Raw genomic sequence first — 26,937 nt, 5'->3', positions numbered from 1 at the left:
TCTTCAAAGCCCAGAACCGACCCGACAACAAAAACTAAGCCCCGAACTAACCTGGCACCAACAGTCAAATTTTGGAACAATCCCAGCACCGACAATCAAAGCTTGGAACCGACTCGGCACCAATAGTTGGTGTCTCATGATATCTTTGCATCATATCTCATTTGCATTGCATTACACTTCTTGTGCTTCATTCCCATTTAAACTTCTTAGTCCGTGAAGCCTCTATTTTTTTCTTAGACCTTCAAAGGTGTAGCATATGTTCCTTTAGTTACAAAGTTACCTAGCCCCTTTCCATTCTCTTCAAGCTAGTACTTACCTGGCATAAGTTACAATGTTTTTTTGAAGCCCAGTACCACTTGGCATAACTTACAATCATTTCAGTTTCAATGAACAAGTGGTCTAACATCAAAATTTCATCTTCAAAGCCCAGAATCGACCTGGCACCAACAGCCAAGCTCGAAATTGACCTGGCACCAACAATTAAAGCTCAAAACCAACCCAGAACCAGTAGTCAAAGCCTAGAACCAACCTGGCACCAACAATCAAAGCCTGAAACCAACCCGACACCAACAACTAAAGCCCAAAATTGACCCGATGATGCAATCCTACCCCGCAAGGGCATTGGATAGAAGATTCTAAGAAGATTGGGCCAGAGATGCAAGAGAAGGCCCTAGGGTTCTCATGAGTCTTAGGGTAGATTTTGTGCCCATGGGCTAAGTATGAGCTCGCTTATCTTTGTACATATTAGATTAAGGTTTCATTATTTTTTTGGCCTTGTATTTAGGGCTCCACAATATAGGTAAGGTACTCTAGAAATGTAGGATTTTTCAACCCTTGTATTTTAGGGCACCTAGACTAGTTTTTGTATTAGGGATAGTTTTGTAATTTCACATCCATTAAGTGAATATTTGATGTGTGTTGGAAAATAAATTTAATTGAATTGGGAGAAGCCCAATCCAATTAAATTTTAGAGGGGGAGGTGAGTATTTGCTTGCTACACCACATTGCCACATCATATAGTCACACTTTGTGCATGTCCTTCATGTTTTACATGCCTCATGACACCTAAGCATACTTAGTGGAGAATCTTGGAATTGATCTTGGATTAGTGGGCTGAACCATAGCTAAATTTTACTAATCATAATTAGTGAAATTTTGGCTTCACAAAAATTCAAGTAAAATTTGAATAGAAATTCAAATTTCCCTCCAATTTTGTGTGACACTTAGGCTATAAATAGATGCCATATGTGTGCATTTTTTCAACTTTGATCATTTTCCATGGCCTCCTATGGTGGTGAGCTTCTTCTAGACTCATCTTCTCCTTGAAGTGGCATCTCCTCTCTCTCTTCCTTTTCTATTTCGCTGTCATTCATCTTCCAAGAAACAAAGGAATCCATTGATGAAGAAGATCCTAGGCTTACAAGCTCCAATGGAGCTTACATCACCCGACACCAACAGTCAAGCCCAAAACTGATTCAACACCAACAGTCGAGTCCGGCACCAACAAGCAAGGCTGAAGTCGACTTGACACCATCATTCAATCTCGAAAATGGCCCAACAACAACATTCAATCTCAAAATCAACCTGACACTTGCTAGAAGCCCAAAATCTACCTGGAAAATGTATTCAACACCTGAACTCAAGCCTATCATTTGCTCGACAACTTCAAAGAGTTTCTACTTGATCATCACCACATATTGGGTTCCTGAATAAAATTGATTCAGTTCTTTACTTGTCTCTTACCATAATAATCATCATTATTATATTATTTGATAAGACACCAGTAAAAAGGGACAACTGTGAATAACCAATTTTATCCAGAAAAATATTTTAATCTTTTTAAAATATTAAATAAATATAAAAGAGATAAGTTAGTTGTGTAATTGATAGATAGTGAATAGTGAAGAGAAATAGGTGGATGAGTGGGATTAAGTGGTTACATCAAAAACCTAGAAGAGATCTATAAACACCACACTTACATAACGAAAAAAAGAAGAAGAAAAGACTGACGAGTGGAGCAAAAATTTCTTTTTGTGCAGCTACACATTTGCAAAATTCCATAAGCTTTAGACAAGTGAAAAGTCATCTTCAGAGATTTTGCATCATTTCATTTATTTTATCCTTTTTTCTTTTGTAATACATAGAAATAGAAATGTGTATGACATTTGCTCATGAATGTAAGATACCCAATTCTCTCACTCTCTCTTTGTGTTTTCCTTATTTTTATCAAGTTTGTGTTTCTACAACCGATGTTTTGTGTCCAACATTCATTTTTTTTCTAATTCATTTTTTCTTATATGTAACATGATGTGGGTCAGTGGGTGTAATGTGACACTATTTGTTTGTGTACTTAGGAGTAGCAAATAGGATATTAGGAAAACTAGTTTTGGTTTTAAGTTTTTTTTCTCTTGTATTCTTTTTTTAATATTTGTTTCATTTTGTGTTTTGATATGTTCATGACATGTTGCTTATTCAGGACCTCAATGTTTAGGAGTTCTACTTTGATTTCTAGCTTGTTTATTTATGAAGTAATAATAAAAATATCAAAATCATACATTGTTTTATTTAGATTTGTGTGTGTAGTATTGTACATAAGGTTACGATCTAGGATGCAACCATTATGTTTTGTTAGTTCATTGCAAAATAAAAAGAGATTCTGATTTTCTGCCTTTTGATTCACTCATATTGTTTAAATATTTGCAATATCAAATAAAAAATAATCTCTTTTTACTTCATGCAATAGTTTGATAATATTAATTGATAGTAATTCTACCCTTAAATTATAATATTTTTAAATTAAAAGAGTTTACATAATAGTCATTTGCTATCATAAACTCTTGGGCTAGCCTAAATTTAAAAAATAAAAAATTGTAATAACAATATTTTATGAAAATAAACAACAATTTATGACATTAATTGAATATGGATTCTATCTTTAGCATTGTGAATTTTGAGGATTTGATGACTAGCCATTTGCTAGCTTAAATCCTTGTGCTAAGTTTTAATAGAGTATAAAAAATGGAGTTTTTTTTATAATAAGATTCAAGAATATGTTTTTTGAGCTAAAGTAAATATTTATAAAATTAATGATGTTGCGTAATTAATTAGAGGTAATGTTTTCTACAAGACATTGTAGAGTGGTCCCGGTTGCCATAGATGGCAAAATCCATTAGGGACGTTTTTTCTAGAGTCGATCCTACAATAATTAATTGCACAAAATTATAAGTTTATAAATATTTATGTTACCTTTTTTTTTCTTTATTTCTTGTATATTTTGTGTCTTTGTTGTATGAGTTCTTTTATTTATATATTTTGATTATTTTTTTATTTTATAAATATTTACTTTAACTCATTTATCCTTAAGATTTTTAATTAAAATATGATATTAAGTTACTCATGATCCATTATTGTAAATCTCTCACCGTATACCCCTTCTGATTTTTTCAATAAATATCTTTGTTTTGAGTCCTATAATCCTACTACCATATGTACATACTAATTGTGTAATTATGAGAAGCTATACAAAAATTAAAATATGATTCACGAAAATACTATTTTTAAAATATTCATAACAGAGAAATTTAATTTTTAGTTTTTCCAACTTAAATGCCTGAAAAAAAAAAAATCAGAGAATCCCTGCCAATCACCCCTTACATAAAAAACAAAATTTGGGAGCACAGCGGCAAGGGGAGTAAACGAGCTTTCCACTTTGATTCTTTCCGAAATCGAAGCTGTAACGAAATCTCTGCCACGGGACAGCGACACCGTACGACCTTCCCATTGTTTCCTCAACGTGAACAATACAACACCACACCACCACCCACTAACAATACCTAAAGCCTAACGAACCCTAATTCTTGATCATTGCTCAATTCTTTGTTCCCTTCCCATCTCGGAGACACGAATTCGCCTTCTTCCTCATTTCCCAAACAAATTTCCCCTCCGCACTCCCCCAATTTATTCTTTTTTTCGCATTTTATTTTACCCTTTTGAACCTGTGGCTTCTTTTCGACGCCCCCCATGTATCAGGTTTTGTTATGCTTCTTCTGCTTCAGTTTTGTCAATTACTAGTCGTTCTGAACTGTAATTTGTTGTTAATAACTCTATTTCTTTAGAATTTGAATTATTGCTAATGCTAGATTGATGGGTTCTATGAATTTCACTTTGTGTCCTTTATTTCTTCTGTGTTTTTCTTTTACATTTAAGTATGTGATTATTTTTGCCTAGTCAATTTAGGTTGAGACAAATGTGGTAGTGTTATATTGTTAGGATAGTGATGAACAGGACCTACCAGTACTATGCTGGTTTGGGGGAAATGTTGGAAAAAAAAAATAATAAATATTGAAATTTGGATTGTCTAGGGAAAAGGGAGTAACACATTAGATGATTTCTTGTCAATATAACCAATTTGTGAAGCATATAATACTAAAACTTTGTAGAATTGTTCGACATGGGAAGAGGTTCTCGAAGTGTTTTTGTCTCACTAGCATAACTTTTCAGTTTTGGAATTAGTTGTCGGTTTTGCAGGAGAGTGGTGCCTTTGTCCCTTTGGCTGCCTTGTGATGTAAGTTTTGTTCTTGGTGCAGAATGGATTAGTGTAAATTATTGGAAGGTACCTATATAAAAGCATGGGCAGTAGTGACATGGACAAAACCCCGAAAGAGGAGTCTAAGACACCTCCAGCTACGTCACAGGTCTATCTGGGTTTCTTTTGTTTTCTCTACATTGACTGTTTAGTACCTTACGTGATGCCAGAAATATTTTGTTGTCTTCTCCAGGAGCAGTCATCAACAACTGGCATGCCAACAACTAATCCTGACTGGTCTAACTTTCAGGTTTTTAATGAAAAAGTCTTAGTTGGCATATTGTGTTTTTATTGTTGTCAAGCTTGGATTTTGATCCTCAATTCCTTCATTTTACAGACGTATTCTCCTATACCTCCACATGGGTTCTTGGCATCAAGCCCCCAAGCCCACCCATATATGTGGGGCGTCCAGGTATTTGTCACATACATAATGATTAGTCAACTCAATCTCATTGGTACTATAATTTAGAAATTAGAATATGTATCCTCTGAGTTGTCTTAGAAATCTGATGGGATTTGGCTAAACTTCTTATGTTGTTATCATTATCGTTGCTTCTGCTATTGTCAATATTTTAACTGTTATACTTCAGCTGTAGCCCAATGGCAAAAAATATATTTGTTGCTTTTCCTTGACAGGATATAATCGTTGTTAAACTGAAATGGAAGTAACTAGCTCATTTTTGTGTTGAATATATTTGTTGTTACTAACACATAACACTTGGTTATCATAATGGCTGAATCTCTGATGAGTTTGATGGTGCCAATCCCTTGCATGGATCAGAAGAATGATATATAGTTAGTTTTATTACGTCAGGGAGCTATACACGACTATCCAAAATAGGAGTGGAATTGAATCTATTCTGCCATGTGAATATTTTATGTTGAATGCTTATCATTTTGAATTTTCACACATGTTTCCATTGGTTCATTGATGAAATATTTACTTGCAGCATATTATGCCTCCCTATGGCACTCCACCTCATCCCTATGTTGCAATGTATCCCCATGGTGGCATATATGCTCATCCATCCATTCCTCCGGTATTCTTTGTAGATAATGCTCTCTTATGGATATTATATTGTTATTAATCATCACAATTTAGAATTCATTTACTAATATTTGCATATTTTTATGAATTTATTTAGGGATCTTATCCTTTCAGTCCTTTTGCCATGGCTTCTCCAAATGGTATTGCAGATGCTTCAGTGAGTTCTTTAGCCTTCTGCTTTTTCCCCCATGCTCTGCGCTCTGTCACTTGGTTGCTCTTTTTTTTTTGTCACCCTGTATTTTCTCCTTCCTGTTTTGTAGTGTCTTTAACCAAGTAAAAGTAACCTACGATTTGACGTGCAGGGAAATGCCCCAGGTAGCATCGAAGTTGGTGGTAAACCTCCTGAAATGAAGGAAAAATTACCTATCAAAAGATCAAAAGGAAGTGTTAGTGGTGGTAATTTGAGCATGTGGATTACTGGGAAAAATAATGAACCTGGTAAAACACCAGGAGAATCTGCTAATGGGATTCATTCCAAAAGGTAAGATTGGAGTATTGATCAATGTAGTTGTTTCATTAAGGCCTCTGTTATTTGAATCAAAGTTATTTGATAACCTAGAAAGAATGGATATAACATGGGATATGGCAAATTTTAAAAAAATAAAATGCTTTCTCACTATACAATTATAATACAATTTATAAAGCTAATTCAAATTTATTTAATATAAGATACATATTAAATCAAGTGAGATAATGTTTAAAAAATGAGAATGAGTCATTGTGGACATAATAAAATGTTAGAATTTATTTTAATTATTGAAATATTTTTATCTTGTTTAAAAAATAAAAGTAAAAAATTATAAAATGCAACTAGTTGTTTTTGACATGAATAAGTGCCCAACACACATACAACTCTATCCAGCTAGTATTTGGAATTGCACGTACTTTCTTGGTTGTTATCCCTGCTCAATGTTCAGCCAAATAGTTTTATTTTTATTTTTATATGTAACCATGAATTAATATAAGTTGTGGAGTTGCTTTTGTGTCATTCTAGGAAATAAAAAATAAATCTAGGAATTTGGTTTGACTTACTATAGCTATGCTGGTATGTATGTGCTTAATGCTTGCAAGCTTTCTTATTGAACTTTCTTTTTTGTTTTAACTTTTTGAAGATTAGAGGAGAATTTGATATTTAACTTGCCTGTAAACCTCACTATATTCCTTTTTTTTTTAAAAAAAAAAATTCTATACTGGGGCTTTTATGTCTTGTCTACTGCAGGAAATATATTGGTTGGGTTGTCAGAGTATGGTTTATCACTTTATCTAAGTCCCTTGAGTGACTTTCCATTTGCAATTGCATACTGGCCATACTTATATTGATGAAAATTTGAATTTGCAGTGGTGAAAGTGCAAGTGACGGAACTAGTGAAGGAAGTGATGAGAACTCCCAGAATGTAAGTTCTCTGCCACTTGTCAATATTTATCTAACCAAGAAGTGACAAAATCCTTATATCCATGTTTGTTCTTGCTTGCTTATGTAGCAAAATGATGTCTGAATGAGTGGTCTACCTCTTCCTAGATTACCAATATATATTTCTCAATTTCTGCAATATTTTGCTATTCCAGCAGCTGAGCAGCATTAATTAGACATGATATAATTCTGAACAGTGACCATATTTTACCTAATATAAATTATAAATTGTGTCCTAGGGGCGTAAACTAACAACTTTTGAAAAGTTGTGTGTCTAAGAAAATACTAATTAAAAGCATTTCTATTGCAAGTTTACGAATGAGAAAATGAAGAGTTATGTGGTATAGTACAATTTTGTTACAAAATAGCCAAAGAACTGTAAGGATTTTCAGTTTGCTTAGGAGTTACAGGTTTATCACAGTTGATAAGTCGAATCTTAACATTAAACATCTTTTAGAACATGTAACATGCATTTATTTCCCCATTGTCAATAGCTTCTGATTGATCTTTCAAATAAAAATCAAGTGATTTATCTTTATTGTACTAGTTGTTACCATAACTGTTAGGGCTAGTAATTTCACTTAATTTGTTAAACTAACTTATCAATGTCTAAACAACAACAAAAGTCTTATCCCATTAGGCGAGGTCGGTTACATAGATCACATGATGCCATTTGGATCAATTAAATACCAAATCTTTAGATATATTATTTACCATCAGATCCCTCCTCAATGTCCTTCCAGGCCTTCCTCTCTCTTTTTTCACAGGATTAAAAACCATGCAATCTACAATCTTCACTGGTGCCTCCAATGGCCTTCTTTATACGTGTCAAAACCACCTTAGCCTGTTTTCTATCATCTTTTCCTCAACTGGTCCTAGACCAATATCTCCTCGTATACAATCGTTTCATATCCTGTTCTTTCTTGTGTGGCCACACATTTGTTTTAACTTTGTCATTGCTACTCCCAACTTTTTCTCTTGTCCCTTTGCTTAACATTCAATAGAGTATAGTCGGACAAATAGCTGTGCAGGGCATGTATTTTTCCCCTACATTTTCATTCAGATGCTTAATGCTCTGAATCTGTTATTTCCATACTAACTATACGGTATATAGTACCTCTGGTACTCTTTTTCATATTTATATATAATTAATTTTGCTGAGCAAAAAAAAAAAAAAAAAAAGCAGTACAATAGAACTTGCCTTTGAGCTTAATAGGTACTTTGTGATCACAAATGACCCCCAATTGCCTTTTTGCATTTTAGCCGTTTTGCTTGTATCTCGTGTGAAACATCCTCATTCATTTTCCCATAATTTTTCATTTATTGATCCCAAATATTTAAATTTAAATTTAAATTTAGAGACTTGTGGTATAACATCTTCTCCATCTTCCAATTTATATTCCTCTTGCTTCTTGCTAAAACTGCAATACATATATTTTGTCTTACTCCTACTTAAGTGAAAACTCTGTTTCCAAAGTTTGTGTCCAAATCTCATGTTATGTGATTCTTCAATAAAAAATATATCATCTGCAGAAAGCATGCAATTGCCTTCATAGATGATCATACTCGGATAACATGGGTTTACTTGATGAAAACAAAGTCTGAGGTTGAAAGCATATTCAAAACTTTTTTTCAAATGATACAAACACAATTTCAAGTGAAAATAAAAGTTTTTCGTAGTGACAATGGAAGGGAATATTTTAACAAGCACTTAAGCAAGTTCTTTCTTGAAAATGGCATAATTCATCAAAGCTCTTGTGTTGACACTCCACAACAAAATGGAGTGGCTGAACGGAAAAATAGACACCTTCTTGAAGTAGCTAGGGCATTATTGTTTCAAAATAAGGCACCAAAATATCTTTGGGGTGAAGCAATTCTCACTGGAACATATTTGAAAAATAAGAATGCCTAGCAAAATCTTGAATTTCAGAACTCCATTAGATGTTTTCACAAGTGCTTTTCCAAATAACAGGCTCTCGTGTACTCTACCTCTTAAAATATTTGGGTGCACTGTTTTTGTACATATTCATGAACCAAACCAAGGAAAACTTGAGCCTAGAGCAAAAAAATGTGTTTTTGTTGGCTATGCTCCCAACCAAAAGGGATACAAATGTTTTGATCCCACTTCCAAGAAAACCTTTGTTACTATTGATGTTACCTTTTTTGAAAAAACTCCTTTTTTTCATCTTTGGGGGGGGGGGGGGGGGGGGGAGAAGAGGAAGATGTTTTTCAAACACAAAATTTAGATTTCTCAGAAAGTTAGGATTTTTTGGAAAATTTAGAAGAGGCAGACATTGCACCCCGCAAAAAATTTGGGTGAATCACACCAGTCAGGTCAAGACAGCCATGAAAATGATATTTCAGAAACTGTATTGTCAATTGAAAATGAGACAATTAGAGTTGGTAACAAAGGTATTCAACCCTTTGACCGTGTTTACTTAAAAAAAAAAACCTCAAAGAATAGAACCAAATGATTCTTGAAACTGCCAGTCATCCGAGGATCCATTAGGTAAGAATTCTTCTAGTTTTGTTCAACCCATTCAAAATACTGTGGAATCTGAATCTGTTCTTACTGTTCCTGACCTTGTTGAACCTATTTTTGACAATTCTGACCTTCCTATTGTTGTTAGAAAAGGTGTAAGGTCCTGTACAAAACATCCTATTTCTAATTTTATATCTTATGAAAAATTGTCTCCTACCTTTAGAGCTTTTACTTGTGAACTGACAAAAATAGAAATACCAAGAGATATACAGGAAGCTCTAAGGGTTCCTAAGTGGAAGGAAGCTGTCTTGGAGGAGATGAGAGCTCTACAAAAAATCAGACTTGGAAAGTGGTGGACCTACCAAGAGGAAAAACAACCGTGGGATGCAAATGGGTGTTTACTATCAAATATAACACAGATGGGTCTGCTGAGAGGTACAAGGCCAGGCTAGTTTCCAAAGGCTTCACACAAACCTATGGTATTGATTACTCAGAAACTTTTGCTCCTGTTGCAAAACTTAACACCATTAGAGTCCTCTTATCATTGGCTGCAAATTTAGATTAGCCATTACAGCAACTTGACGTAAAGAATGCCTTTTTAAATGGGGACATAGAGGAGGAAGTCTACATGGACTCACATCCTGGTTTTGAATCTCAGTTAAATCAAAAGATTTGCAACCTTCAAAAGTCTCTCTATGGCTTGAAGCAGTCACCTAGAGCATGGTTTGAGAGATTTGCCCAGTTTATTAAGAAGTTGGGATATTCTCAGTGTCAGAGTGATCCAGTGTTATCAAATAGTGGCCATGGCGGCGCCATGGCGGAATAGCGTGGCGGAAATTTGAAAAAACACCACCAAATAGCGGTTGCGTGGCGGGTTGCGTATGGCAGCCGCCATAGCCATGGCGGAAAAGGCGGAATAGCGAGTTATTTTTGTGTTTTTTGCGCGGTAGGTGTTGGGCTGACACGACCCAAACATATCCGATATTGTATTGCAAAAGCGCAGTGGGGAGAACGCACAGCACAGAACACAGCAGCACGACCCCGCACGCATGACCCCGCACCCAGCAGCGACGACCAAGCACATGACGCATGGACGGTGGCAGCAACGGCGCTACAGTCTGCGACGGACGGCAACGTGGTTCTGTTTTTTTTTTTCTTTTTTTGTTGCTGGTGTTGTTTTTGTTCTGTTTTTTTTTTTCTGTTTGACACCCCTTTTATTTTTGGTTCTGATTTTTTTTTCTTTCTGTTCACCCCTTTTTTTTTTGTTCAGCCCTTTTTTTATGATCTTTTTTTGTTTGACACCCCTTTTTCTGTTTTTTATGCTTTTATCCTTTTGTTATTTTGAACTCTTGAATGAGTTTATTTGGTGTTGGTACTTGGTTATTGTGTGAACTCATGAAACTTTTTTAGTTTATTTGAATGCAATCCATTGTGTTTTAAATTTTTTATTTATATTTATTTTTTATCTATTGGTTTGTTAATATATATATATATATATATATTTGTCCGCCATGACGTCTGCTATTTTCCGCTACGCCATCCGCCATATTTTTATGGCGGATTTTTGCCTTTCCGCCATGAATCGCCATCCGCCAGCAACACTGGAGTGATCACACCATGTTTGTGAAACACTCTTCTGAAGGAAAGATGGCTGTATTAATTGTCTATGTGGATGATATTGTAATTACTGGGGATGATTATAGAGAAATAAATAATTTGAAGGCATCTCTTGCTATGTTGTTAATAGCGGGCGTCACGATGGCTATCGCGGCGGAGCGGCGCGGCGCCCATCCACGACAAAAACGGGCACAGCGACGCGGCCGCTATCGCGACGGAGCGGCGCGGGATCTGGACTGGAATTTTCGCGTGCTACAGTGATGCCATCTAAAGCCCGAAAATGCCCTCACTTAATGCGGGAAAGTGAGGGTATTTTTGGTTTTTTTCTTTTGTATTACCTGGCCAGCTCTCCTCCCTCCCGATCGCGTTGTGTTTGGCTCGAAAACCCTAGTCTCCATCGAAGCTGTGACCTGCGATTGCGACCTGCGACACCGACGACGAGTCCGCGTCCAGCGACCCCAACGACGACCCCGACGACCTCTTGCGACTTAGTCTGTGCTGCGCCGCGCCGCTGCCACCTTGCTTGAGGTGAGGAAGACGTGCGATGAGGAGTGTGGCTGTTTTTCTTTTGCTGTTTTTTTTGTGTGTGACACTGTGACTGTGATTTTTGGTGCGATGAGGAAGACGGGCGATTCTTATGTTGCTGTTTTTTTTTGGTGTGTGACTGTGAAAGAGAAATTGTATGCCAGCTTACAAAACAACTAGTTGATTTTTTTGGTGTGTGACTGTGAAAGAGAAATGTTGCTGTTTTTTTGTTTGGTTGCATGAAAGAGAAATTGTATGCCAATGTGCTAGTTGATTTTTTTTTTTTTTTTTTTGAAAAATATTATATGAATTATGAATGAAAAATTGTATGCCAGCTTACAGAACAACTTACAGAAAAGAAATGTTATATGAATTATGAATTATAAAATGTAATTTTTTTTGAACGAATTTTTTTTTATTTGGTTGCATGAAAGAGAAAAACTTACAGAAAAGAAAAAATTGAATGAATTTTTTTTTTGGACTTTTTGTTATTTTTGAGTGCATGAAAGAGAATGTAATTTTTTATTTGGCTGCAGTGCTTTAGTCTCCTTACTGTGCTTTAGTCTCCTTGCATTTGTCTATTTGAATTTTAATGTCTACTTGTCTATTATTATAGTTACTTTAGGCTTTAGCTTAGAGGGATTAAGGCTTTAAGCCCTTTATTTGCTTGACTTTTTACTTTATGTTTTGTAAGTTTATTTTCAGTTATTTTTGTTTTTGAACTTATATATATACATATTATTAATTTTTTAACATATATAAAAAAAACATTAAAATAGCGGTCATCCCGCTATCCGCTATCCCAATTTTGGGGTCGGCCTCTCCGCTCCGCTACGGCGGTATTGACAACTATGATCTCTTGCGGGTGAATTTGAGATTAAAGACCTTGGATCCCTAAAATATTTTTTGGGAATGGAGGTTGCAAGATCAAAAAAGGGGATTGTGGTGTCTCAACAGAAGTATATTCTGGACCTACTCAAAGAAACTGGGATGATGGGTTGTAGGCCAGCAAATACTCCAATAGATCCCAACCAGAAACTTCAGAGTGAAGGCAAAGGAGACCTTGTAGACACAACCCGATATCAGAGATTAGTGGGGAGGTTAATTTATCTATCCCATACCCGTCCAGATATAACCTTTGCAGTCAGTTTAGTGAGTGAATTCATGCAATCACCGCATGAAGAACATTTGGAAGCTGTCCACCGAATTTTAAGTTACCTTAAAAGTACTCCAGGCAGAGGATTGTTTTTCAAAAAAACTGGACAGCAAGCTATTGAAGTATTCACAGATGCAGACTGGGCAGGATCTATTACTGATCGGAAATCAACATCCGGTTACTGCACATTTGTTTGGGGAAACTTGGTTACTTGGAGGAGCAAAAAACAAGATGTTGTGGCTAGGAGCAGTGCCGAGGCTGACTATAGGACAATGGCCCAAGGTGTTTGTGAGATTTTATGGCTTAAAAGGATTCTAGAAGAATTGCAACTTCCTATGACTCTTCCAATGAAATTGTATTGTGATAACAAGGCTGCAATCAATATCTCCTAGAACCCTGTTCAACATGACCGAACCAAGCATGTTGAAATTGATAGACATTTCATAAAGGGAGAAGGTGGACGCCGGCCTAATTTGCATGGCGAAACATCATTTTTTCTCCACAAGGTGCATGCTTGAATTGAGCTTCTGTTGAAAATAATTTTTTTTCTTGTAAGCAAGTTGGACATGTTGGACATCTATGCACCAACTTGAGGGAGGGTGTTGACAGCTGTATGTCTATATTAAGAATTAATTAGACAGCTGGATGTTTATTGTTGGAATTAATTTTCTAGAAGATTAAATAATTAGGATCAAGATCAGATTATTGATTTGATTATTATTTTGGGTCAGAATCAAATCTCTCTGATTTGATCTGATCCATTTTTATTTACTTTCTTTTCTGCATTTATTATGTAATTGGCAGTCTTGCCTATATATGTAAATATTTTATTCCTGAATAAAATACCAGAATTATTCTTCCTCTCCTATTATTTTTTTCCCCAGCAGTCCCTAAAATCACACTTGGTCTCTGACCAGAACTTCCCCTTCATCCCATAGGTCTCATCTGATCCAAATATCTTGTTTTCCTTTGTCAAGCTTATATATCCTCTGTTCTTCATTGTCTTGAAATCTTTGTAATTTGTAAGACTTTTCAAAAGCTTTAAATTGTGCTTCACTCACAACTTTTCTTGTCTCATTTCTAGCATTCTGATACCTTAACCAATTTCGAACATTATTGCCCCAATGTAAGGCTTTAAAACACTCTTTTGTTTTTACCATGTTTTGAACACTTTCATTCCACCACCAAGATTTTATTTTATCGCATTTCCCAAAACCTCATGATTCCCCCAAGACTAAACATGGCATCCATAAAATAAAAATCTCAAATAAGCTTGAAACTTGAAAACAATTATTTTGTTGTGCGGTGGATTAGCTTCATATACTACTGGGGTTTTCAAATTGATTGCAATTACCATTGAACTGACCAATAGGATATACAAATTGATATATGGTCCAAAGCTTTAAATTTTATTATTATTTAAATGCACATCAGACTTATTTATGGCAAATCTTTAATCCTAAAGCTGTTGAGGTTTATACCCATACACAGTGTAACATGTTCATGTTTGAAACAATGAGGATCTGCCTTCTATGTAATCTTAAGAATGTTTTGATTGATCTTTAGAAATGTCATCTATTGTAGATTGTAGATGCTGCCTTTTCTTTTTTCTTTTTCTTTTTTTTTCGTGTTTTGTACTTCCACTGCCTTGTACCCTTGCTACTTATTTCAATGGGTTTTGTAGGACTCTCAATTGAAATCCGGGGAGAAGCAGGACTCTTTTGAAGGTCTGACATGGTTATGTTTGGATTTTTTTTTTTCTATTTGTATTGCTTTGTGTATATCAATCAATGTTGTTAATAGCGGATGGCGGTTCATGGCGGAAAGTCAAAAATCCGCCATAAAAATATCGCGGATGGCAGAGCGGAAAATGGCGGATGTCATGGCAGACAAAATATATATATATATATATATATATATATATATATATATATTAACAAAACAATGGATTGCATTCAAATAAACTAAAAAAGTTTCATGAGTTCACACGATAACCAAGTACCAACACCAAATAAACTCATTCAAGAGTTCAAAATAACAAAAGAGGATAAAAGCATAATGCAAAGTGAAAAATGATAAAAATGGGTGTGTCAAAAATAAAATATGGGTGTCAAACAAAAAAAAACAGCTCCAAATATAAAAAATGGGAGTCAAACAGAATAAAAAAAACAGCACCTGAAGTCGTCGCCGTCGCTGTCCATCAGTACTGTGCGTCGTCCTCGTGTGCGACGCTGCTGTTTGGCGTCGTCGTGCTGCTGTTCGCGTGCAGGTGTCGTGTGTGTCGCCTTCGCCGTCGCTGCCGTTCGTCGTCGTGCTGCTGGTCGCGCTGGAGACTGCTCTGTTCGTGCTCTGTTCTGTTCGTGCTTGCTGTTGTGTGCTGTACTTTTGCAAGAGAAACTCGGGTAGGGTTGGGTCGGGTCAGCCAGACACCTGTCGCGCAAAATTTCAAAAAAAAAAAAGTGCTATTCCGCCATTACCGTAATTCCGCAATGACCGTCATGGTGCTGCCATACGCAACCCGCAACGCCACAGCTATTTGGTGGCATTTTTCCGAAAATCCGCGATGCCATACCGCCATAACTGCTTCTTAATAACACTGATATCAACGAAGTATCCATGTTTCAGCTGAAATAAATGTTTTGCTGTATTACAGATGAACCATCTCAAAATGGCAGTCCAGTACATGCTCCTCAAAATGGGGTACATAATAGATCTCAGACAGTTGTTAATCAAACTATGCCTATCTTACCTATATCTTCCACAAGTGCTAGTGGAGCAGTTCCTGGTCCCACAACTAATTTAAATATAGGAATGGATTATTGGGGCACACCAACTTCATCCACCATTCCTGCACTGCATGGAAAGGTTCCTTCTGCTGCAGTTGCTGGAGGGATGATTGCTGCTGGATCACGAGATGGCGTTCAGCCACAAGTTTGGCTGCAGGTTAACTTTGTCAACTGGCCATTTTCTCATTGCATTATTTGTTATTACTGCACTAAACTCTTATTTTAATCTTCATCCTTTCTGGTTAACTTTTAGGACGAAAGAGAGCTTAAAAGACAAAGACGGAAACAGTCTAATCGGGAGTCTGCACGCAGATCCAGGTTACGGAAGCAGGTGACAGAGAGTATAACCTTTTTCATACTTCTGGTTGCAGGTCATAATTGTCATATTTCAAATCCCTTTTTTTGCGCTTTGTACTCAGGCCGAATGTGATGAACTAGCTCAGCGTGCTGAAGCTTTGAAAGAAGAAAATGCCAGTCTCCGATCAGAAGTGAGCCGGATCAGGAGTGAGTATGAGCAGCTACGTTCTGAGAATGCTGCCCTCAAGGTGATTTTGAAATGTTGATATGTTTTGATTTTTGTCTTTTTTGCTAATTGGCAAGCACTGTTGCCCATACCAAGTTATACCTACTATCAATAACACTCATATTTGAACCCTGGTTTGGAGAGAAGGAAAAGGCCTAAATGGACTAATATGACCATTCTAGTTTTCAAATTCCGCTCCTACTACCATAAAAGGTTCATTCAAAGACTGAGCCAGCTATCTGATTACAGGATAGACTTGGGGAGATACCTGGTGTCACGACACCTGGGAAGGAGGATCTTAGGTCTGGCCAGAATGATCAGCATGTGAGTAATGACACTCAACAAAGTGGTCAGACAGATGTTGTGCATGGTGTTCATTAGGATCTTGCTTCCTGCTGCATGTTGCTTTTTAGGAAGATAACCTAACCATGTAGCAACAGCAAGTTCTAGTTTTTGGATAGCTTTGGTTCAAATTGTATTAAAGGTGATCATATGTAGTATTAGGATCTATTTATGTCATATGATCCCTCATTCCTAATTTGTCATGTTTATGATGGCAAAAAACTTGTATTGTAGGTAGGGTGTGAATACTTACTTGGTCATACCTTCTCTGCTACTTCGTAAGTTAGTGTTAGCAGCAAGAAGTATGATTACCGAAATTAGTTATTGTCCATTATATGGATTGCCGTGCTTCTGCGCAAATAATTTAATCAGGAAGATATATTAAGGAAATGAAAATCAAGTTCAGCCACGAGAAAGTTATGTAGGTTTGAGTATAACAAGACACCATCATGGATTTTATACGAATTGTGTATTGAATTATGAATTATAAATGCATAATCACCTATTTATGTTTTAAATTTGTGTGAATTTGATCATTCTGTTAATTTAAAATTAATTTCTATATTTTTAACATAATGGAAATTTTTAGCCATCACAGAACAATACTACCGACTTGGATGTGTTTTTGCATGCATAATTAACACTGTTAGTATTTAACCACTACAACAAATATTTAAAAATTATAAAAATTGAAACCCTTTTACCAAAGAACTAAATTTTCATATTCGATCTTAAAATGGATTGAGGCTTCTTTAGAACGATACATTTCAATCAAAACATCCTAAGTTTTGCAGCAAAAGAACACCTAGATCATAAGAATTGAGTGGGTCATGTTACACTCGTGCGAAGAAAACAAATTTGAAACTTGACTAAACACATTTTCTTTTGGTCTTGATCGAAATGAAACAATTTTTGGATTTGTTACTTGCATTGCATGGAAGATGCAATCTAAATCCCTTAATCAATTGTAGAAAATGTGAAATTAAAACAAAGATCATAAAAGTCACGACATGAAAATATTTTATTCATGCACATGCGTCACACTAAATCATTTGATATTTTTTATTATATTAATCAAAATACATAGGTAACAAAATCTTTAATTACATTTTAAGATTCATGAAATTATATAAAAGTGTGTTTGGATGATGGAATTTTAAATTCTGAGGAATTTTAAATTCTTAAAATTTCAAATACCTAAATTGAAATTATTTTATTTTTAAAATTTTGTGTTTGGATAAAAAAAAATTAAAATTGTGAGAGTGAAAGAAAATGAGTTGCAAGTTCGATAATAAGAGTTCGAGAACTTTTAGATGAAAAAGAGGATAAAGATTATAAAGGAATATACAAACTTTTTGGAAAGTTCTTACGTAAGAAGAGAATTTTAATTTCTCACATTTTAGAAGAAAATTAAAAATTCACATTTTTAGTTGTTTAAAATTCTGTTTTAAAATTTCAAAAATTTAAATTTTTCATAAGAAAACATCTAAACAATAAATTTTAGATTAAAGAAATTTAAATTCTTTGATAAATTATTTTTTCCAATTAAAATTTTCTATCCAAACGCACTCTAAAAGAATTTGAGTACTAAAAATTATAAGTTCTTAAATGTGATTTTTAATTTTTAATTTCTAAATATTGTTGTGGTTATTAAAAACCTTCATTATGTTAATTACGTATACAAAACACATCTAGGCTAGTAAATATTATTTTTAACCATTATTATGTTAAAACTATTAACATTAGTATTTCTAAATTCACATGACCAAATTAACCTAAATTTAAAACATAAAAGACTATATTAAAATTTTTGAAAGATAAGGGACGAGACTAGATGATGCAATCTTACCCCCCAAGGACATTAGATAGAAGATTCTAAGAAGATTGAGCTAGAGATGTAGAGAAGACCATAAGGTTCTCATGAGCTTTAGGTAAATTTTGGGTCCATAGGCTAAGTATGAGCTCATTTATCTTTATACATATTAAATTATGGTTTCATTATTTTGGGTCTTGTATTTAGGGTTTCACAGTGTAGGGAGGGTACCCTAGTAATGTAGGATTTTTCAGCCCTTGTATTTTAGGGTACCTAGACTAGCTTTTGTATTAGGGGTAGTTTTGTAATTTCACATGCATTAAGTGCACTATTTGATGTGTGTGTTGGGAAAAAAATTTAATTGAATTGGGAGAAGCCTAATCCAATTAAATTTTGGACCAGCCTAAGGGGGGGGGGGTGAACATTTGCTTGTTACATCCCATTGTCACATCATATAGTCACACTTTATGCATGTCCTTCATGCTTTACATGTCTCATGACACCTAAACATATTTAGTGGAGAATCTTGGACTTGATCTTGGTTTAGCGGGCCGAACCATAGCTGAAATTCACTAATCATAATTAGTGAAATCTTGACTCCAAATTTGGCTCCACAAATTCAAATTCAAATTCAAGTGATATTTGAATAGAAATTCAAATTTCCCTCCAAATTTATGTGACACTTAGGCTGTAAATTGAGGTTTTGTGTGTGCATTTTTTGAACTTTGATCATTTGAGAAATTAGACTTCAAAGTTCAGACCTCATTTGAGGCATAAATTTCATGTTCTTTCTCTCTCTCTCTCTCTCTCCAGTCATCTTCTCCTACCTTCAATCTCTTATCCATGACTTCCTATGGTGGTGAGCTTCTTCTTGACTCATCTTCTCCTTGAAGTGGCGTCTCCTCTCAACTCTTTGTCTTCTCCATTTTGCTGCCATTAAAATTCAAGAAGCAAACGACTCCATTGATGAAGAAGATCCAAGGCCTACAAGCTCCAATAGAGCTACATCACAAGGTAATAGAATAGACAAAAAACAACATAATTATAAGAGACTCAATAATAGATAATAGAAACTCAATAATAGATAGTAGAAACTCGATAATAGATAAAAAAAAAACTTAATAACAGGTAGAAGAAACAAAGAATCTTCTTAACCGCAAAAAAGAAGAATAGAATAGCGAAGATGACATGTAATTTTCAAATGGTCATAACTTTCGCTACGGCTGTCCGTTTGAGACCTATATATCAAAACACTCAGAATTGATAGGAGAATCCCTTGTTTGCTATTTTTGCCAAAAGAATGCCTCTAACTACCTCAAATCCGCGTTCAAATATCAAACGCCCTTTTTTTCAGACTTTCTGCAGCTTTTTTTTATAAGGCTTTCCTTTCAAAATTCGTCTAGGATAATAGACTGTTCATCAATCAATCAATTCCATTGGTCCAAATTCAATAGGCAATTAGGAAATTCGTTCAATAGGAAAATATGGAAGTTGGCCCCCTAACAGAATTTGTCCCCAAACAAAATTTGAAACAGAATTGAAACAAAATTTTGAAATAAAACGAAGCAAGAACAAGAGTGAAGTAACAACGAAACAAGAACAAAACAAGAACGCAAACAGACACACAAATTACAGAATAAACATGAAACTGAGACAAATTACAAAGAAAAAAAATAAAAATTGAATATGATAGAACTTGTATCAAGAGCGGAAGCTCTGATACCATATGATGTGATCCTTACTAGAAGCGGATCGCTTGACACAAGTCACCGAGTTTGGATGACGCCTCTTTCAGAAAGGAAAGATAAGTCAGGGTAGACGCCACAAGGATTACCTTGATAAGTCCGACATTGGTTCAACAAGGAACCCAAAGAGAAGTTCTCACAAAATATTTGCAAAATGCCAAAAGTCCCTTCTATTGAAAACAAGTTCAATACATATAATGTATCCGAGGTGCAACAGAAAAGGCACCAATTTTATTTAATTTAAAATTAAAGCGAAAAATAGAAAAAAAAATGGCATGGGCCTTCAAATTAGTTTGAGCCAAAATGACAACGAAAAAAATAGAAATTGAAAAAAAACATATTTGGCATGGGCCTTCATCAACAATTAAGACTCTTGGTAGTGCCTCTTGGCCTTCATCCTTCTCTACTTGGGTCTTGTTAAGTATGTCTGATATCATTTGTTGGAGGGTATCCTCTGACTATTTGGTCTTACTCCTGGTCATAGGTCCCTATACTTTTGGGCAGTTTTTGGATTCTCATCAAGACGCCACTTCAAGGAGAAGATGAGTCAAGAACATGCTCACCACCATAGGAAGTCATGGATAAGAGTTTGAAGGTAGGAGAAGATGAGTGAAGGGAGAGGGAGAACATGTAATGTGTTGTGATTATATTATTATTTATTTTCTTTATTAAAGCATTGTATTTGGGCAGGTCTCAACATTCAAAATGAATAATTAAATAAAACAAAGTGAGATTGATAGTAATGAAGATAATGATATTATCGAATCTGCTTCTTATGTGGTTGCATTGATTGGGAATTATGCCATAAGACATTTATGCAAAGAATCATGCAGAACCAGTGAACATATAGGTCATGCTTGGGTTCATGAAATATTACAAGAGCATCCAATTTGTTACTATGAAATGTTTTGCATGAAAAAATATTTTTCATAAACTCTGCGAAGAATTAGTTGAGCTTAAAGCCCATTAAATGCATGAGGGTTCAAGAAATGGTTGGAATGTTCTTGAATATGGTTGGTTATGGAATAGGAAATATAATGCTTCAATAAAGGTTTCAACACTCAGAAGAGACTATAAGTAGGCATCCATGATGTACTACTTGCTTTGCTTATGTTGTCCTTCAAATATATTAGGTCAGTAGATCCTATGTTTCATGATAGTTAAGCCAAGATTGAAATTGACCAACAATATTGACCATTTTTTAAAAATGTCATAGGAGCAATCTATAGTACACACATTCCATGTGTAAGTTAGTCATAATGAACAAGCAAGGTTCAATGGAAGAAAGGGTATCCCGACACAAAATATAATGGTTGCATGTAATTGGAACATGTGCTTCACATTTGTACAAGCGGGATGGATGGGAAGGTATTTGATGTGAACCTTACGGGGCGGATCGCTTGATACAGGCTACGGATATTTGGATGACGCCACTTCCGGTGAAGGAAGATAAGTCAGGATAGACGCCACTTCCGATGAAGGAAGATAAGTCAGGTTAGACGTCACTTCCGGTGAAGGAAGATAAGTCTGGGTAGACGCCACTTCCAGTGAAGGAAGATAAGTCTGGGTAGACGCCACTTCCAGTGAAGGAAGATAAGTCTGGGTAGACGCCACTTCCAATGAAGGAAGATAAGTCTGGGTAGACGCCACAAGGATTACCTTGATAAGTCTGATAATTGGTTCAACAAGGAACCCAGAGAGAAACTCTCACCAAATTTTATCAAAATGCCAAAAGTTTTTTTATTCAAAACAAAAACCCATACTTATAGTGTAGCTAAACAAAAAGATAAAAATAGACATGGGCCTTTTAAACAGTTTGGGCCAAAATTATAATAAAAATAAATTATAACTAAAAACTTATTTAACTTGGGCCTTCAAATTAGTTTGGGCCTTCAGCAACAATTAATAGTCTTGATAGTGTCTCTGCCTCTGGGCCTTCATCCTTCTCCACTTGGGCCTTCATCCTTCTCCACTCGGGGGCTTTGTCCTTCTCCACTTGGGCCTTCGTCCTTCTCCACTTGGGCCTTTAGCCTGTATTTGGCCAGTTTCATGATTCTCATCATTCCCTCCTTCTTGGAAAACATTTGTCCTCAAATGTTCAGGATCATCACCGGGTTCAAGTACCACTTCCTTCCTTTTCTTGTGGGCTTGCTTGACATAGCTTTCATTCTTCTTTGCAATTTGCACCTTCACTTGGTCATACAATCTTTTCACATACTCAACTTTGGCATGTGCATCCTTACGTTGAGTCTCTTGGGGATTGCTTTTGTAAGTTGGCCTGTTAGGCAATGAAGCTCCGGGGAGGAGATCAACTTGATGTTCTATGCCTCTTGAAGGTGGCAGTCCATGAGGAATCTCCTTAGGAAAGACATCTTTAAATTCCTGCAATAAGGGTTGAACACTAGGAGAAATAGAAATAGTAAACTCATTAGAATTATCAGTAGAAATTTTACTGTCTTTGCAATACTGTAGATTGAGTGGTTCATGAGCAGGTAACACTTTCCTCACTTCACTCGCCTCTGCAAAATAATTAAATTTTCTCTCATGTGTATCACTCTCTCTCTTATGTGTATCACTCTTTTCCTCGGGTGTATCACTCTTCTTTTTCATATTCCTTTGTGGTGCCTCACTATTTTCTTTCTCTTGTTCTCTCTTTTCTCTCATTTTGATTTGGTCATCACACACTTCTCTAGGGGATAGAGGTTTAAGAGTAAACGAGGAAGATTTGGCTATTCGTCTGTAGGGCTCTTCTTTGTTACGGTTCAACAAACGTTGCATTTGTGTAGTCCACGCATCCAGAAATAAGCGTTGAGATTCGTCTAGTTGATGATATACACCACCATTGTCACCAGCTCTTGCCATGATTAAGGAACAAAGAATTTTGCAGTAAATTAAAAAAAATTTAGGACCTCACCACACTCTACTCACGTGTTTCTCTCTTTAATGGTAGTTCACTCGTGTTTGATGCTCTCAATATAGGCTTTTGTGTGATGTTTTCACTCTTGCCTTTTACCACTCACTCCCTCTCAAGTTCCTGGATGGACCGAATTAGACACACAAGGTAATATAAAATAAAAGGAAAGACAATATAATTATCAGAGTAACAGATTTGATTTGGGATAACAACTTGGACTTGATTTGGATAGCAGATTGGATTTGATTTGGATAACAGATTAGATTTGGATAACAAATCTGATTTGGATAAAAAATTTTGATTTGATTTGATTTGGATAACAAATTAGATTTAATTTGGATAACAAATATGATAACAAATAAGATAACAGATAGGATAACAGATAAGATAACAGATATGACAAGTAAACTTCAAATGCTCATAACTTTTGCTACGGTTGTCTGTTTGAGGCCCACTATATATCAAAACGCTCAGAATTCAGAGGAGAATCTATATAAGGGGATTTGTTCCACGATTTTCTTTCAAAAAAACACCTCTAAATGCCTCAATTTCGTGTTCAAAGATCAAACATCCACTTTTTTTTTTCAAAATTTTTGCAACTTTTTTTTTTGACACAAAGTGTGAAAGACACAAGAAACAAGAACAAGAACGTGACAAGAACAAGAACGAAACAAGATGTAAACAAGAACGCAAATAACAGAACACAAGACGCAAACAAGAACGAAACAAGATGTAAACAAAAACGCAAATAACAGAACACAAGACGCAAACAAAAACGAAACAAGATGTAAACAAGAACGCAACTAACAGAACAAGGACAAAAACACGAACCTAGACAAATTACAAAGAAAAAAAAATAGGATAGGATAGGATAGGATAGGATAGAACCTGTATCAAGAGCCAAAGCTCTGATACCAGATGATGTGAACCTTACGGGGCGGATCGCTTGATACAGGTTACGAAGGTTTGGATGACGCCACTTCTGGTGAAGGAAGATAAGTCAGGGTAGACGCCACTTCCGGTGAAGGAAGATAAGTCTGGGTAGACGCCACTTCCAGTGAAGGAAGATAAGTCAGGGTAGACGCCACTTCCGGTGAAGGAAGATAAGTCTGGGTAGACGCCACTTCCGGTGAAGGAAGATAAGTCAGGATAGACGCCACTTCCGGTGAAGGAAGATAAGTCAAGGTAGACGCCACAAGGATTACCTTGATAAGTCTGATAATTGGTTCAACAAGGAACCCAGAGAGAAACTCTCACCAAATTTTATCAAAATGCCAAAAGTTTTTTTTATTCAAAACAAAAACCCATACTTATAGTGTAGCTAAACAAAAGATAAAAAATAGACATAGTGTAGCTAAACAAAAAGATAAAAATAGACATGGGCCTTTTAAACAGTTTGGGCCAAAATTACAATAAAAATAAATTATAACTAAAAACTTATTTAACTTGGGCCTTCAAATTAGTTTGGGCCTTCGGCTCTGATACCAGATGATGTGAACCTTACGGGGCGGATCGCTTGATACAGGCTACGGATATTTGGATGACGCCACTTCCGGTGAAGGAAGATAAGTCAGGATAGACGCCACTTCCGGTGAAGGAAGATAAGTCAGGTTAGACGTCACTTCCGGTGAAGGAAGATAAGTCTGGGTAGACGCCACTTCCAGTGAAGGAAGATAAGTCTGGGTAGACGCCACTTCCAGTGAAGGAAGATAAGTCTGGGTAGACGCCACTTCCAATGAAGGAAGATAAGTCTGGGTAGACGCCACAAGGATTACCTTGATAAGTCTGATAATTGGTTCAACAAGGAACCCAGAGAGAAACTCTCACCAAATTTTATCAAAATGCCAAAAGTTTTTTTATTCAAAACAAAAACCCATACTTATAGTGTATCTGAACAAAAAGATAAAAATAGACATGGGCCTTCTAAACAGTTTGGGCCAAAATTACAATAAAAATAAATTATAACTAAAAACTTATTTAACTTGGGCCTTCAAATTAGTTTGGGCCTTCAGCAACAATTAATAGTCTTGATAGTGTCTCTGCCTCTGGGCCTTCATCCTTCTCCACTTGGGCCTTCATCCTTCTCCACTCGGGGGCTTTGTCCTTCTCCACTTGGGCCTTTAGCCTGTATTTGGCCAGTTTCATGATTCTCATCAGTATTGCCCATGATGCTCACGTTTTTTACCATGCTCTAACAAATGCTCACATGAATTTTCCTCATCCTCCTCCGACTTTGTTCCTTTATATAGTTATACATTGTTTTTATCAACAAATGATACTTGTTAGTTTTTTTATAAACGATTTACAATTTTAGTAAATAAATTATTTAATTAAAATTTTAAATCATTTTATTATGTAAATATTATTTAGTGAATGTTGCCTACCCAACACCAATGGGGTAACTTGGTCTTTATAGATGCGAGTGCTATCACCTCCCTGATTTTAGATGTCAATTTGAATTTGAAAATAATAATGAAGTTTTTCAATTTATCACTCAAGTTTAAGGTGCACAATAGAACAAACTTATGGTTTATGGAAGAACAGGTTTGTAATTTTGCGTTGTATGCCTAAGTACAAGTTTGAAACACAAGTTCAAATAGTCTATGCAACAATGACTGTACATAATGTTATCGAAAGGAATGTTGAAATGGATACTAATTTTAGGCGCTATGAAGATGAAAGCAACCGTTCTTGATATAGATGAAAATTGTCATAATGAGACTAGTTTAGACCAATCTCAAGTTTTAAATGTAGTATCTTCATTAGAGATTAATCATGTTTAAGACTTTATTCAAGAAGAAATTGTAAATTACAAGAAAAATGACGAACATTGTACTTATATGTCAAAGTTGTGTTGCACTTTACATTATGTTTCTTATTTGTACTCTTTTTAATTTAGATATGTTTGATGCTTATGTTAAGTTAATACCTTTATTATTTATTTTATCTAATTTTAATGTTTTATTAGGGATGTGGTTCTATCACAAAGGTTAGCATATATATATAATAGAAAAGTATACATACACATCAAAATCCATTTTGCTCATTACACCCTTAAAATCAATTTTGATTCAAAGTATCCAAACAATACCCTCTTAAAAAATCCCCTTTCTAATATCTATTAACTTATGCATTGCATTTCATTCCAAGTTTTGCATAATTATTTTGTTTAATTTTCAATATCTAGGACTTTTTGAGGTTTGTTTGTTGTTTTTTGTCCTAAGAAGGGTATAATAGTTAAGGAGATTTCCATGGATGCTTGGGGTTCTATACTTAGAGTGACTTTGATCTAGAGGACATGACCTATATGCAGTGTTTTGAGGAAATATGGAGTTGTAGACATCAAAATGCCATGAGATCGGCCAATTTCAAGGACAAAATTATCTACAACTTTTGTGAAGACACCAAGTAAAAAATCACCTGTCCTAAATGTTAGTTCGACTATTCAAGTGACCCATGTTGCAAACTCTCTATTTCACATTTTTTTATTTTGTGTTTTAACTGTAATGGGCTTAGGCCCCTTTTAGGTTTCTGAGTTTAAATAGACATTTTATTATTTTTTTGGTAGGTTCCTCACTGGAGGAAACCGTGGGGGAAGAGTGACAACTCTAGGCTTGAGATTGAAGATGAGTGTTCTTTTCTTATTCTTCTTCTCCAATTTGGATGTTCTTATTTCATCTCTTGGTTTTGTTATCTATGTTGAAGTTATTTCTTAATCTTCTTTAAGATTGGGGCTTAGCCTTTGATTGAATAATGGTTGTTTAATTGAACTATATTATTATTCTAATGAGTTCTCCTCTTGATTTTTTCTTTATTGATTTTTTATGCGAAGCAATTGATCAGTGTTTTTCATAACCTTAGATGTTTAGGGAAGAACTGAAAGGTGACATTGGAACCATAAGGAAGGAACTTAGGCTTTAAATCACAAAAGTATGTTTAATCCTTTGAGTGTCAAATGAATTAACAAAAAATATAATGAGTCTAATTGAA

General features: G+C 35.3%; 1 protein-coding gene across 1 annotated transcript; it reads left to right on the top strand.

Annotated features, from left to right (window-relative positions):
* Positions 1-3,620: 3,620 nt before the first annotated feature.
* BZIP93 (bZIP transcription factor 93) lies at positions 3,621-16,993 on the top strand. The gene is made up of 13 exons (NM_001358766.1): positions 3,621-4,029; positions 4,587-4,694; positions 4,779-4,835; positions 4,923-4,997; positions 5,536-5,625; positions 5,731-5,790; positions 5,936-6,114; positions 6,973-7,027; positions 14,509-14,551; positions 15,478-15,767; positions 15,864-15,941; positions 16,030-16,155; positions 16,383-16,993. The coding sequence occupies exons 2-13, from the start codon at positions 4,629-4,631 to the stop codon at positions 16,512-16,514; spliced, it is 1,251 nt and encodes a 416-aa protein (NP_001345695.1). The 5' UTR covers positions 3,621-4,029; positions 4,587-4,628; the 3' UTR covers positions 16,515-16,993.
* The last annotated feature ends 9,944 nt before the right edge of the window (positions 16,994-26,937 follow it).

The sequence above is a fragment of the Glycine max genome, chromosome 16 (genome assembly GCF_000004515.6).
Source record: "Glycine max cultivar Williams 82 chromosome 16, Glycine_max_v4.0, whole genome shotgun sequence".
NCBI classification, from domain to species: Eukaryota; Viridiplantae; Streptophyta; class Magnoliopsida; order Fabales; family Fabaceae; genus Glycine; species Glycine max.
This window is presented reverse-complemented; position numbering and strand designations above follow the sequence as displayed.